This window comes from Hypanus sabinus, chromosome 1 (genome assembly GCF_030144855.1).
Source record: "Hypanus sabinus isolate sHypSab1 chromosome 1, sHypSab1.hap1, whole genome shotgun sequence".
In the NCBI taxonomy this organism is placed as follows: domain Eukaryota; kingdom Metazoa; phylum Chordata; class Chondrichthyes; order Myliobatiformes; family Dasyatidae; genus Hypanus; species Hypanus sabinus.
Window position 1 is genome coordinate 27242332 of NC_082706.1, and position 15496 is coordinate 27257827.

At 42.7% G+C, this 15496-nt stretch overlaps 1 protein-coding gene across 1 annotated transcript in view; it reads right to left on the reverse strand.

Moving 5' to 3' along the window:
• Positions 1–14475, reverse strand: part of LOC132378687 (deleted in malignant brain tumors 1 protein-like) — a 39686-nt gene extending 25211 nt beyond the window's left edge. The window contains exons 1-3 of the mRNA XM_059946174.1: positions 14250–14475; positions 10629–10940; positions 7367–7681 (exon numbers count right to left, since the gene is read on the reverse strand). Coding sequence (XP_059802157.1) covers positions 7367–7681; positions 10629–10940; positions 14250–14475 — 853 coding nt within the window. The remainder of the gene's footprint in view (positions 1–7366; positions 7682–10628; positions 10941–14249) is intronic.
• Positions 14476–15496: the final 1021 nt, after the last annotated feature.

The following is a 15496-nucleotide window of genomic DNA, read 5'->3' on the forward strand; positions in this document are numbered from 1 at the left end:
GAGCATTCCACAGATCCACAACTCTCTGAGTGAAAATGTTTTCCCTCAACTCTGTTCTGAATGCCCTACCCCCTTATTCTTAAACTGTAGCTTCTGGTTCTGTACTCGCCCAACATCGGGAACATGTTTCCTGCCTATAGCGTGTCCAATCCGTTAATAATCTTATATGTGTCAATTAGATAACATCTCATCCTTCTAAATTCCAGTGTATACAAGCCCAATCGCTCCAGTGTTTCAACATATTACAGTCCCGCTATCCCGGGAATTAACCTCGTGAACCTAAGCTGCCCTCTCTCAATAGCAAGAATTTCCTTCCTGAAATTTGGAGACCAAAACTGCACACAATAGTCAAGAAGGACCTCTTTGCTCCTATACTGAACTCATCTTGTTCTGAAGGCCAACATGCCATTAGCTTTCCTCACTGCCTGCTGTACCTGCATGCTTACTTTCTGTGCCTGATGTACGAGGACACCTAGATACTTCCCATTTTCCTAACTTGACACCATCAAGATAGTAATCTCCCTTCCTGTTCCTGCCTCTAAAGTGGATAACCTCACATTTATCCACATTAATCTGCATCTGCTAAGCATCTGCCCACTCACCTGTCCAAGTCACCCTGCATTATCCACTGCCACTCAGCTTAGTGTCATCTGCAAATTTGCTAATGTTACTTTTAATCCCTTCATCTAAATCATTAATGTATATTATAAATAGCTGCGGTCCCCGAACCAAGCATTGCGGTATCCCACTAGTCACTGCATTTCATTCTCAAAATGACCTGTTAATGCCTACACTTTGTTTCCTATCTGCCAACCAATTTTCTACCCATGTCAGTATCCTACCCCCAGTACCATTTGCTCTAATTTGGCCCACTAATCTCCCATGTGGGACCTTATCAAAGGTCCTCTGAAAGTCCAGGTACATTGTATCCACTGGTTTTCCCTCGTCCATTTTCATAGTTACATCCTCAAAAACTTCCAGAAGATTAGTCAAGCGGGATTTCCTCTTCGTTAGTCCATGCTGACTCGGACCGATCCTGTTACTGCTATCCAAATGTGCCGCTATTTCAACTTTTATAATTGACTCCAGCATCTTCCGAACCACTGATGTGAGGATAACTGGTCTATAATTCCGTTTTCTCTCTCGTGCCTTTCTTAAAAAGTGGGATAACATTACCTAAACTGCAATCCACAGTAATTGATCCTGAATCTATAGATCATTGGAAAATTATTACCAATGCGTCCACGATTTCTAGAGTCACCTCCTTAAGTACCCTGGGATGCAGACGATCCGGCCGTGGGGATTTATCAGCCTTCAGTCCATCAGTCTACCCAACACCATTTTCTGCCTAATGTGAATTCCCTTCAGTTCCTCCGTTACCCTAGGTCCTCTAGCCATTGATACATCTGGGAGATTGTTTGTGTCTTCCCTAGTGAAGACAGATCCAACGTACCTGTTCAATCCGCCTGCCATTTCCTTGTTCTCCAATAATAAATTCATCCGTTTCTGACTTCAAGGGCCCAATTTTGATCTTAACTGTTTGTTTTTCGTCTTCACATACCTAAAGAAGCTTTGACTATCTTGCTTTATATTCTTGATACCTTACCTTCGTTCTCATCTTTTCTCCCCATATTGCCTTTTTAGTTATCTTCTGTTGCTCTTTAAAAGTTTCCCAATCCCCTGGCTTCCAATTCATCTTTGTTATTTTATTCTTCTTTTCTTTTATTTTTATACTGTCCTTGATTTTCCTTGTCAGCCACGGTTGCCCCTTACTCCCCATAGAATCTATCTTCCTCTTTGGAATGAACTGATCCTACACCTTCTGTATTGTTTCCAGAAATATCAGCCATTGTTGCTCCACTGTCATCCCTGCTAGGGGATCTTTTCAGTCAACTTTGGCCACCTCTTTCCGCATGGCTCCATAGTCCCCTTTGCTCAACTGTAATACTGACACTTCCGATTTTCCCTTCTCCTTCTCAAATGTAGATTAAAACTTATCATATTATGGTCACTACCACGAGTTCCCTTATCAAATCCTGTTTATTACACATAAATTCAGAATTGCCTTCTCCCTGGTAGGTTCCGGTACAAGCTGCTCTAGAATCCATCTCGGAGGCACTCCACAAACTCCCTTTCATGGGCTCCAATACCAACCCGATTTTCCCATCTACCTGTATGCTGAAATCCCCCATTAACAACCGCAGCATTACCTTTGCGACATGCCAATTTTAACTCTTGATTCAACCTGCACCCTATATCCAGGCTACTGATTGGTGGCCTATATATAACTCCCATTATGGTCTTTTAGCCCTTACAATTTCTCAGCTTTATCCATACTGACTCTACATCTCTATGTCACCCCTCGCAAGGGACTGAATTTCATTCCTCACCCACAGAGCAGCCCCAACCCCTTTGCCCACATGTTTGTCCTTTCGATAGGACGCATACCCTTGAATATTTTTTCCCAGTCCTGGTCGTCTTGCAGCCATGTCTCTGTTATTCCTACAAAATCATACTTGCCAAGTACCAACTGAGCCTCAAGCTCATCCACAGTTTTTTTTTCTTACACTTCCTGTATTCACGTAGAATACTTTTAATCCAGTACTCCCCTCAACTTTCACGTCGAATCCTATTGCACTTGGTCATACTCTCCAATCCCTTCCTGAGCGTTCTGCCCCGTTAATACTGTTGTGTTCCTTAATTTTTCTTGTTCTGTCATTCCCTTTAACTCCATCCTTATATTTCCCGTTCGTCTCCCCCCCCCCCACTACTTAGTTTAAACACCCCCGAGTAGCAGTGGCAAATCTGCCTGCCAGAATGCTGGTCTCTCGCCTGCAGATCCTGGCCATTAAAGTATCTTCCAGTAACTTCGCCACCTCTGAACTTCTCCACCTCTAGCTCTGAGGCTTAATGGCCTGTTCTAGGAAAATAATTCCGAGATTTAAAGGCTTATTATATGAAGAGCTTTTGATGGTTCCAGGCCTGTGCTCACTGGAATTCTGAAGAATAAGAGTTGACCCAAATGAAACCGATATTGAACATTCACGATAGAGTCGATGTCCAGAGGTGTGGTAGTCTAAGACCAGAAGACAATGCGTTGGCATAGAGGGTTGTCCTGTTAGAACGAAGATGAAAGAGAATTTATTTAGCTAGCGAGTGGACTTCGTTGCTTCAGGCTGCTGTAGAGTTCAAATCTTAGGGTATAATTAAAGTAAAGCTTGACATATTCTTCACGAGTCAGAGCATGAAGGGATATGGGGAGAAAGAAGGGGTTTGGGGCGAAAAAGGAAAATGGATCAGACATGATGAAATGGGAAAACAGATTCGATGGACTGAATGGTCTATTTCTGTTCCTATATCTACTAGTTTCGACTTATGGTTTCGCAAAGACGTTATCAATATTCCCCGGCCTGATCGTAATTTGCACGGAATTCATAAGGCATTTTGTGTTCCATTAACGGCTATGTTATTGGCTTCTCATTTTTTGCCTCTATGCATGATCAATGCGGACATGTGTTCTGCTCGGTTCTGCAGCGGGAAACTCCGATCGTGATGGTACAGAGGGTTTCGACCTAATTGCATTCCTCACTAATGCAGTAGATTGATGCTTGGAAATGACGTGACATAAACAACGTCTTCAGTTTTTGACACATTTCTCAATAACCTATCTTTCGCGGTTCTTTTTCCAAGAAAGGGGTAATGTCTTCAACATTTTCCAAGCATCTAGATATTAACTATTAACTAGTAAATCATTTTTACTCGATTGTCGCAGTAGTGATGAAAGGCTTTGGTTGTTAAATGGCTTTGGTACAAAAGAGTGACACAAATTGCTGGAGGAACTCTGCCCTCCAGCCAGCATCTATGGAAAAACAGTAAACATGGGACGTTTCCGGTCATGACCCTACGTGTATTTTGAGTGCATTCGCTTGATTTCCAGAATCTGCAGATGATATCTTCTTTGGACTTCAGCGTTTAATCTGTTTCATGTTATTTGTCAGCATTTTGTTAGCGTTTAGAATATATAGTTTTATTTGAACTATTTTATTGTTTTCTTTCATTCTAATTTGAATTCAATAGCCGTGAGTTAATGTTAAATCAATACAAGACAGTTAGGCCCCACTTAGAGAACTGTGTTCAGTTCAGGTCACATCATTGAACATAGCAAGTCGAAAGCCTACAGCACAATACAGGCACTTCAGCCCACTGAGCTGTGCCGAGCATGTCCATACTTTAAAAATTACCTACAGCAACCATAGCCCTCTATTTTTCTAATCTCCATATACCTATCCAGGAGTCTCTTAAAAGACCCTATTGTATCCGCCTCCACCACTGTCGCCAGCAGTCCAATCCATGCACTCACGACTTTCTGCGTAAAATCCTGAGCCCTGACATCTCTGTACCAAACTCAAAGCACCTGAACACTGTGCCATCTCGTGTGAGCCATTTCAGCCACGGGAAAAAGCCACTCACTATCCATATGATCAATGCCTCTCATCATTTTATACACACTATATTACTGCAGGGAGTATGTGGCTGCAATAGAGGGAGTGCGGAGGAGATTTGCAAGAATGCTTCCTGGATTGGAGACTTATGAGATTAGGTTGAGTGAACTTATCGGTTTCCCATTGGAGCGACCGAGGATAAGAGGTGACCTGACAGAGGTGAATAAGACGATGAAAGGCATTGATCGTGTGGATAGCCAGGCTTTTTCTCCCAGGGCTGAAATGGGTAGTAGTAAGGGACATAGATTTAAGCTGCTTGGAAGTGGTCCTAGAGCAGTTGTTCCCAACGTGGGGCGTACGCCTCACAGGGGGATAATTTGATTTTTAAGGGGGGCAATCCGAGAATGAGTTATTAACAGTGAATTTTTTCTAGTAAGTCTGTGTGAGTATGAGTGAGTGTGCGTTAATACATATGTGTATATACAGTATGCATACATAAAAATACTTGTGTGTATGTACATGTGTAATTGCGTATGTACTGTATATATAGTGAATCACCATCATTACAACCATCAAATGGCATTCATAATTAAATTACTGAATTGACTGATGTAGGAAGGGACGAATGAACAAGTCCAAACGCGTAAGAAACTCGTACGAGGTCGCTCCAATGCTGCTTTTTGCATTAGGTTTCGGTTCTTGGTGGTGTGAAGGTGTCATTGCGTCATCTCTTTTAAACGGTGTATCTGTCTTTGTATGCTGTAGAAACGAATCGGCATTGTTTTATAATAATAATAATAATTATTATTATTATTACACTTAATGTTCTTTTTTTTACAATTTCTTAATAATTTCTTCCCCAGAATTTTAACAGTCCTTTGGTTCTTTTATTTTTCTCTTTCATGAATGCCATATTCTTTGAAAGCTTGTTTAAACCAAGTTAATGGTATTTTAGGCTTCCACCAGGTGAATAGGAGTGCACTTTTTGAATAATATTATATATCGCCACAGGGGTCATCAGGATTTTAGAGGTGATTAGGTGGGGCATGGCCAAAAAATGTTGGGAACCACTGTCCTGGAGGATGTCAGAAGTAGTACTTTCACACACAGCGTACCGGGTGAAGTGGAATGCATTATCTGCGATGGTGGTAGAAGGGGATACAAATAAGATATTTTAAGAGATTCTCAGATGGATCCAAAGAGGTTAGAGAAAGAGAGGGTCATGCGTTAGGAACATTCTATGCAGCTTCTCGAGTCGGTTACATGGTCGGTATAACATTGCGGGTCGAAGGGTATGCAATTGCCGTAGATTATTATGTTTATCTTCTATTACGATATCGTTTCTGATTTCATTTGAATGATGTTTTCTGAAAATATCGCCATTTGCCTCCCGTTCAATTTCAGAGTTCTTCTTGAACAACCTACTTGTCGTAGAGGGAATTTGTATCAGAACCCAAATACAGGACGCAGACTCTGCAGTGCTAGGAAAGGAGCAGGACGAGGGACCGAACAAGGAGCCTGGGGTCGACTCCGAGCACTAGACTGGACAAGGATCCAGAACCTGTGTCTTGCCTCCGGCTCGGACCCACAAACCCAGGCGAAGACATGACGATGCTTGGCGAGAGACTTGGTGTTCTTGAGGCTTGGCTAGAGACTTGAGGCCGGAGTCGAGGCTTGGCTTGAGGCTTGAAGAAGTAACGGCAGAATGGCCGGATTGACCCGACGGAGGCAAAGACAAGACAGAAACCCCCGCAGGGCAATGGCAGAACGGCCTGTCTTACCCCACGGAGGCGAGGACAAGGCAAGACAAATTTCCCCCGCAGGGTGACAGCAGAGCGGCCTGACTTACCACACCGGGCGAGGACAGGAAGTGACAAACAGTCTCATTTGGACGACAGACAGTTCCATCTCTGCATCGGGTCTGCTGCTAGTAGCCGTTACGCCCAGCAACCTTGGCTGGCTACGGAAACAAGCGGATCTCTACCTACATCGGAGTGGCCCAGCTGGCTCGGGAAACGGCCGACTCCATACCGCAACGACAGCGCCGACTACTGACAGCAAGGCGCCAAGAAGCAATGGTTCTCCAACGCAGCCTAAATATGGCAGGTGGCCGTACCATCCTTCGACAAGACATTTGCTCCATCAGAATCTTGCCAGGGAAGCTTCACAAGACGACTCCCCAACTACGCTCAATCCCAGGGCCACTAACATTCCCAGCCAACCAGATGAGCATCAGGTGTTTGCGGTTTAGTCCAACCGAGACAAGGGACAGTCGGAGGACTGGGAGCCCAGAGCCAAAGGACTGCGAACCAAAACGCGGACCCAGGACCAGACCACGACTCTACTTCCTTACAAACCTATAAAATCACATCATATTTTTGAGTACTTATCTTCATGTATTTTATTTGCATTCTTTTCTAAACATCATACTGCCTGTAGTAGGTTCTACCATGTCGTCCGTCCGTAAGATCTGCTAGTCAATTTCCCTCCTCCGTGGTCCAATATTCCTTTTTTGTGCAGTTACATAACTAAGTAAATCGGTGAATAATGCCCAAGTACTTTGTTAATATGCTAACTTATTGATCAATGCCATCGTAATTTATCAGCCTATTACTTAAGTTTTGATAGAAGATTCTTTTCTTCATCCCTTCGAAAGTCTCCAATTATAGGTATTCTAAATTTCCTCCTTCAGAACCCCACATTGAACTCAGTCATTAATGTTGCTTTCTTGTAAATCTTCAATGATCTCACCCCCACCCCTCCTTTACTGTCGGTCAATTTTACATCAAAATAATATCGAATGATACTGCAGCAATGCAATTTATGAAACACTATTTGGAAGAGTTATTGATAAGCGAACTTTGCCTTCAAAATACCATCAAGGCTTAATATAGATTTATTTTTTTCTGAAACCCGACACTCACCAGAGCAGGTCAGACTGATATCATTCTTGTGGTTGCACTGATGATGAGTCCTTAAATAATATGGACAGTCGTACAGGCTCGACTCATTACCTTGACATGCAAGGGTTTTGCTCCATACAGGTTCTTTCCCTTCTCCGAAATAAGCTCCCCTCAGCACCGAAACAGCGGCTCCGCATTGAAGTTGATTGCACACCACGTTGGCGTTATTCATATCCCAGTGCAGGTCACACACGGTTCCCCAGGATTCACCAAACTGCAACTCTAGTCTTCCCGAACATTCGTCATTTCCGGACACCAACCTTGCAGTTCTGTGACCTGATAAAGATGTGAACAGCAAACATGGCAAAGAAAATTATAGCAATGTACAGGTAAAACATATTAAGTTCAGCATATATCAGGGTCTGATATCGTTGGGTTACAATCTGTTCTCCGAGGGATCACCGTATTTCAGAATGCACCGTATTTATTCATCTCTGGTGAATTAATTTTTACTGAAGCTTTTGCACACCCATGTTGGAAGTTAATTGTATGTGCGAACAAAACATCTGGTAATAATAATGGATCAGGAATATTCTAAAGTCAGTAACAAACAAACTTTTGATCGCCAGGTGCATACTCTATATTCGTCATTTGGTCCACATAATGCAAATTCGATAAATATTCCGTTTTCTCTGTTTCCATATAACCATATAATAATTACAGCACGGAAACAGGACATCTCGGCCATTCTAGTCCGTGCCGAACGCTTACTCTCACCTCGTCCCACTGACCCGCACCCAGCCCATAACCCTCCAATCATTTCCTGTCCATATACCAATCCAGTTTTACTTTAAATGACAATACCGAACCTTCCTCTACCACTTCGACTGGAAGCTCGTTCCACACAGCTACCACTCTCTGAGTAAAGAAATTCCCCCTCCTGCAACCCCTAAATTTTTGCCGCCTAATTCTCAACTCATGTCCCCTTGTTTGAATCTCCCCAACTCTCAATGGAAAAAGCCTATCCACGTCAACTCTATCCATCTCCCTCATAATTTTAAATACCTCTATCAAGTCCCCCATCAACCTACTACACTCCAAAGAATAAAGTCCTAACTTGTTCAACCCTTCCCTGTAACTTAGGTGCTGAAATCCAGGTAACATTCCAGTAAGTCTTGCCTGTACTCTCTCCATTTTGTTGACATCTTTCCTATAATTCGGTGACCAGAACTGTTCACAATACTCCAAATTCGGCCTTAACAATGTCTTGTACAATTTTACCATTGCATCCCAACTCCTATACTCAATGCTCTGATTTATAAAAGCCAGCATACCAAAAGCTTTTTTCACCACCCTATCCACATGGGAGTCCACTTTCAGGAAACTATGAACCATTATTCTTAGATCACTCTGTTCTACTGCATTCTTCAATGCCCTACCATGTATTTGCGAGCAGGGTTTCCTCATTAGTTAAGGCCAAATACTCGATCGTTCACTAAACAGGGTTCTTTGCATTCGACAATCCCATCTGCTGCTCGACGTGCGTGTGTGTGTGCGTGTGTGTGTCACGAAAACAAAATTCCCAGCAATAATGTCTGTGGCACACCGCTGGTCAGGTTTGCTCACAAGAAAACCTTTCCTCTATTTGTCTCCTTTATCGTGCAGGACATTATGTCATTATGTTTCCGCCCGAACTTTCTGAGATATTGGCATGCGAAGACATGGAAAAACGTTCTCAAAGTTTACTTGTATGTCTTCATTGATATTCTCAGCTGCTCTTCAAACACTCAACTGAATTAGTGGGACACGTTGACCCCACACAAAAGTATGACCAATAATCTAATCTGCATCTGTTTTTCCTGTTTTTCTTCTTCTGGATGTGTACAAGTACAAATGTTTCGAATTCCACCCCTTTGCGCACTTTGTGAGAAGTCAACATTAAGGTCAGACGAAGGTGACCTCCAAATTCAATAATTTCAGCAATTTCCTTAATAGATGTTTTCCTATTTAAGCAACGCTGAATTAAATACATTACCTATTTTTTTTTTTTTTTTTTTTTTTTTTTTTTTTTTTGCAATCACAGACGCTAACAAACCTGATGTTCCGGAAGTATCCTAAAACATACTTGAGCTTTTGGATGCAAATTACGAGAAGACCTTACCCCGTCAAACGCTAAGAATTCACAGCTCTACGGACTGTCCTATTGAATCCAGCATGCAATTGAGAAATGAAAGCTGTTGAGCTGTAAAACTGGGTTGCTGCCATGGGAACTGCATCGTTTGTAAAGGATGAGTGTTATAAATATGGTGGATACAAGCGTCCTTTACTTTCAGAAATAATTTATCAAATCCTGAAAGCATAGGTTTAGCGGAGATAGCAGATGTTTCACAAGGACCTGAGGGGCAAACTCGTCATCTACATGACGGTCTGTAGACAGAGAGCAGCATGCGGAAGTGGTTGAGGCAGGTAAAGTGTTAATATTTGAAAGCTATTTAGATTGGTAAAGGATAGGCATTGTTTTGAAGGATATAGGGACTCGTGAGGACAAACAAACGAAGATTGTCATGGCCGATTATTGCCTGTTTTCTTTTGGTGGGGGTGGGGGTGGGAGAACTGTTTCCGTGCTGTATCACACTACTAATGAACAGCTGGAAATGCTGGAACCGGGAACATTTCGGCGGCATGAACATCATCTGTCAGGGAAGATAAATTTTCGGCATTAAGAGAAGAGCATTAAAAACTGAAAACATAGGCTTAACGTGAGGGACTAAATAATTCAAAAGACCGGAGAGGGAACATTTACCGTGGTACTTGTATAGAAAGTGTTTGGCGGGCGATAGGACAGGACTGATTCAGTGACATATTGCACTATTAATCAAAGGCTGCAAATGCTGGTTGCTGGAACAAATAAAAACAAACTATAGTAGTAAAGAGGGTGACAATCATCATCTGTGGGGAAAGAAAATTCTCGGCGTTTCTGGTCCTGATCTGTACAGTCCTGACGATATCTTTTTCTCTCACGCCACAAATGTTACTCGACTCTTTCGAGTAGTTGAGCTGACACCGGACTATATATGCACTTGTTGGTAGTATTTAATTAACATCACAGCAGAAGTACATAACAGGAAATGCAATTCCAACATGACGGGTATATTCCCGACGTGAATTGGATTTAGTTCGACATCACAAGCGAAGAGTGGTCCGCCCCGCTTATTTGCTATCGGAGTCATACCGGACGACATCAAAATGGCGGGACCACAGGTATAAAAAACCTGATATTTACCTTCGCAAATAACGCCGACATCGTATGAATGTGAACCATAGTCAGTCCATTCATAGATTATACACTCTTGCAGACTGGCCTCTCTCCCGCTGCACCCAACACGGTAATATAAAACGGGTCCGGATCCTTGCCCAAAGTGAGCATTGCCTAGGGTTTTCTCCGCGGCGCCGCAGCCCAGCTCCCGACACGCCACAGCCGTCGCCTGCTCGTTCCAGCTATAGTGTATCACAGTCCACCAGTATCCATCGTGGAGAATCTCTACTCTCCCGGCGCATCGACTGCCACCATTCACCAATCTTACCTTTGAACTTTCTGAAAAATAACAGAAAATAAAATATCATAGACAGCGACGAGTTAAGACGCCTCAAACATTAAAACTATTCATGAACAACGTGATGATCAACGGGGAGATCAGGCTGTGGCAAACCCCCAATAAGCTGCTTAATATAACGAAATTAATCAAAGGGTCAGATAACGTCCAGAGAACAGAGAGTCAACCAGTCATTCTACGGAAAGACATGGGTGTCTCCGAGGTAAACAAGATGATCTGCTTCAATGTTCCCTCTAATTTGTTTTACGGCTTTGCGGACCTAGCATGCTCTAATAAGAAAAGATTTAGACACCCCTTAAAACTGTACACCATTTAAAATGTTTAAATGTAAAAAAAAAATCCAGCTCCGTGGCAACGAAGTCTAGGTGCGCGGCCGCGCACTCACAGAACTTATAGGGAACATTGACTCCTGTTTACTCTTCGGAGAGCTGATGATGAACTGTTCTTTCCGTGCCTCCACTGTAGTTAGTCCTCATCAATCAGGTACTCGAACACAAACATTAATGGAGGTGTGGAAATTTCCTGGAGAAAGAGTCGAACTGATCCTCCATGTGTCTTCAGCTCAGTACTAAAAGGATGGAATGAAAAACTGGGAGTTTTCTTTTCACTTTCGGGAATTAATAAAGTCAGCTGAAAATACTTTCTCTGCTGACTGCTCTGCATGAAGTTTGGTGCTTGTCGTTCCATGAAAAGATCAGACACTTCTAAGCCAGATACTCCGTAACAATTAGTTTCAACAACACAGACCATCACTCAGGGAAAATTAAGCGAGCTTACCTGACTGTTCGGTCTGACAATCCACTGGACGGCCTGAAATGAGAAATGTACAATTAGATTTCTCTTTGGAGTTACAGGGGTGGTACATTTATGGATTAGGAATTCATGGTAAGAGGGATATGAAATTAATACGTGCACAATGGTGAAAACATCCGCAACTCCCACCTTCCCGCCACCACCACATCCGCCTCCATCCCACACTCAGTACCGCCCAGCGAGCTCTTTGTTCCGCTGCATTGCTTGACTCTGTGGCCCTAAAGACGCCGCTGCGATTCTCACAATAAATTTAAATTCAAAAGCAAAACAACATGATATGTTCCAGTTGGCAGAGTAATCCTTGCAATCACATGTATTTGCCGCTCATGTATTTCCGGATATTACAAATGATGAGTTGTTATTGCTTGCACTAAACTTGCGAACACTCTCATTGCTTAACATTGCCTTCTGCCCAGAAGGCAACTTGAACGCAGACTAAAGGGGTTACTCTGCCCAAAAAATAAACTTGTTCTCCACTCTCTCTATTTACCCACGACAAAGCTCATTTGTCTCTTCATATTCGTCTGTGATATTGTTGGAATGATAGTCTAATGTTTATAAGTACATTCGTTGATACACCGGGTTACGCACCTAAAACGGAAGGCGATTTGCTCCCAGTCCGACTGCTCCGAACAAGTCTGCTCCTGTGACAGGAACCTTCTGACACATTGCTATGTTCATGTGACCGATTTTGAACAGGTGGAAAATGCATGGTTATGTTCATGAATACAAGGCCACTGTTATAATTTGTGAACGGTTTTCACGCCTTTTCCTCTGGTCCAGTTCGACCACACACATCAACTTATATCAGAATCAGGTTTATTATCACCGGCATATGTCGTGAAATTTGTTAACTTAGCAGCAGCGGTTCCATGCAATTCTCAATGCAGAAGAAAAAGAAATACAATAATATTAATAGCAATAGTAATAAAATAAAAAATCAATTACAGTATACGTATATTGAATAAATTAAAAATGGAATGGAACCTCACCTTCACGGCTAGGTTAGACCTACCAGAGAATGAATCTAGACTAGATCTAGTAGTAGGATCGTGACTAGCTACGTCAAGGAGGTAAGCATGCCTTTGCTGCTTTGCAGGTTATGCCTCTTCAGGCAAAGGCAGCACCTAACGTGGACGCCGGCAGCAGAGCGTCTGATGGTGTCTGTGGGAGATGAATCCAAAAGAGTCAATGTTACAGTCACCTTGGTGACATGTGGATGAAGCAGAGTGTTGGTCAACGGATGGCATCACTAGTCTAATTAGTTGTCACTGCGGGGCAGCTTCTTTATGCGCTAAGTCTGTTGCGCTCCTGTGTACCACTTAACATCAGATTTGGAAGCCCAGAGAGACTGTATGGTGGGGGCACGACACTGTCTGTCTTAGTACTGTACAAGGGGTTTTGGAATAGAAATCGATGGACAGTCGAAGAAGAAGAAGATTAAAAATCATGGGGAAAAACAGAATATATATATTTAAAAATTGAGGTGTTGTTCAAGGAGGCCAATGTCCACGAAGGAATCAGATGGCAGAGGGGAAGACGCTGTTCCTGAATCACTGAGATTGTGCCTTCAGGCGTTCGTACCTCTTAGCTAATGATAACGGTGAGAAAATAGCATGCCTTGTGTGCAGGAGATCCTTAATAATAAAGCTGCCTTTCTTGAAGATGTCGTGGATATTTTGTAGGCCAGTACCCAAGATTAAGCCGACTAAATTTACAACCATCTGTAGATTCTTCTGATCCTGTCCAATAGCCACTCCCCACCCGCTCCAAGTCCCATACTAGACAGTAATGCAGCCTCTCAGCATGCTCTCCACAGTACATCTATAGAAGTGTTTGAGTGTTTTTGTCGACATAGCAAGTCTCGTCAAACTCGGAATGATGTATAGTCGCTGTCCTGCCTTGCTTATAACTCATCAATATGTTCGGACCAGGTTAGGTCCTCATAGATCTTGCTACCCAGGAATTTGAAACTGCTCCCTCTCTCCACTTATGATCCCTTTATAAGGATTGATATGTCTTCCTTCATCTTATCTTCCTGAAGGTCACAGTCGGCTCTTTTGTCCTACTGACGTTGAATGCCAGTTTGTTGCTACGACGCTACTAGACTAGTTGATATATCTCGCTCCTGTAGGCACTCTCGTTAACATCTGTGATTCTACCAACAATGGTCGTATCATCAGCACATTTATAGACAATATTTGAGCTATGCCTAGCAAAACATTCATAGGTGTAGAGAGAGCCGAGCAGTGGGCCAAGCGCACATCCCTGAGGAGCACCAGTGTTGATCATCAGCGAGAAGAAGATGTCTTCCGGTTAGGAAGTCGAGGATCCAATTTTCTTATGTTGTCAATTGGCAATGTTGACGCTCATTATATTAGGTTTAATACTCATAAACAATAATACGAATAAATTAACTCAGCCTCAGAACTGGATAAAATAACGAGTGCTTTTTTTTTCAATCAGCGGCAGCTTACCCCCTTGCGCATCGATGTAGAGTGCCAGCTTCGGAACACTTCCCTCCTCAAAGGAGTTTTTACATTCGCTCTGTGGTTGTGTGGGCTTCCTCCTGTTTCCTACCGCATTCCAAATACGCATGCTTATGGCAGGTGAGTTGTTGGCGTGCAATGTTGCCGCCATGAGCGTAGCGATATTTTTGCGCAGAGCAGCGCAAGCCTCGGTGATTGGATTTGACTCAAACATCATAGCTCACTGTATGTTTCGAGCTACATAGGACAAATAGGTAAAGGTAATCATTTCTTTATTTTTCGTAACTGTTGAAACATTATCAATTTGCTGTTGTTTAAACCCATTCGCTGTGTATTGAGAACTTTATTAAATTTTTTTTCTAATCGGATGATAAAAAGGAAACCCACCAAAGTCTGTAATCGACGAACTTTTCCGAAAACAAATCAGTTTATTCCTTCTACTCATTATTCTCCTTCATTCTGCACTTATTAAATCTCACGGAATCCCATGAGCTGCCCTTTCCTTCATCGCTAGGGTTCCACCAAGCAATAGTTCATGGTATCCAATTAAACTACCAACTTACAAGCCATTCTATGTGCAAGGGATCAGAGTACCGGGAGTAACAGGCTAGATCACAGGGAAACATACACTGCAGATCTCTCAAGACAGCACCTTCGAGTAGACAAAAGTGTGCGTTTCTGCAACTACACAGTTGCAGACGCTTTATTACGACGCATATTACGTAAAGGATACTTCTAGTATGTTGCATTAATAGAGACATCGCTCAGGCACAGGTGATCAGCGTTCAGTTGTAAACTCAATTTCTCCCTGTGTGGAGTAGCACGTACTCCATCGGAAACTCGGGCTTTGCCCACTTCCAAGATAGAGTTTAATTTTAAGTTAACTGGGAATTTTAAAATATTCCTGGAGTATGTCCACAAGCCAATAAGACATAGGAGCAGAATTAGGACCTTTGGCCCATCGAGTGTGTTCCTCCATTTCATCACATTCCTCTTAGCCGCAGTCTCTTGCCATTTCCCTGTATCCCTTCATCCCCTGACGAATGAAGAATATAACAAGCTCTGCCTTTAATATACGTAACGACTCTGCTTCCACAGCTACATCGATTCCCCATTCTCTGTGGAAGAAGGAAATAAATTACCCTCCATATGCGTTTTAAAATGACGCCCTTATATATTGAGGCTCTATCGTCTGGTCTTTACGACTTTACCACGACTGGAAACATTCTCTACTC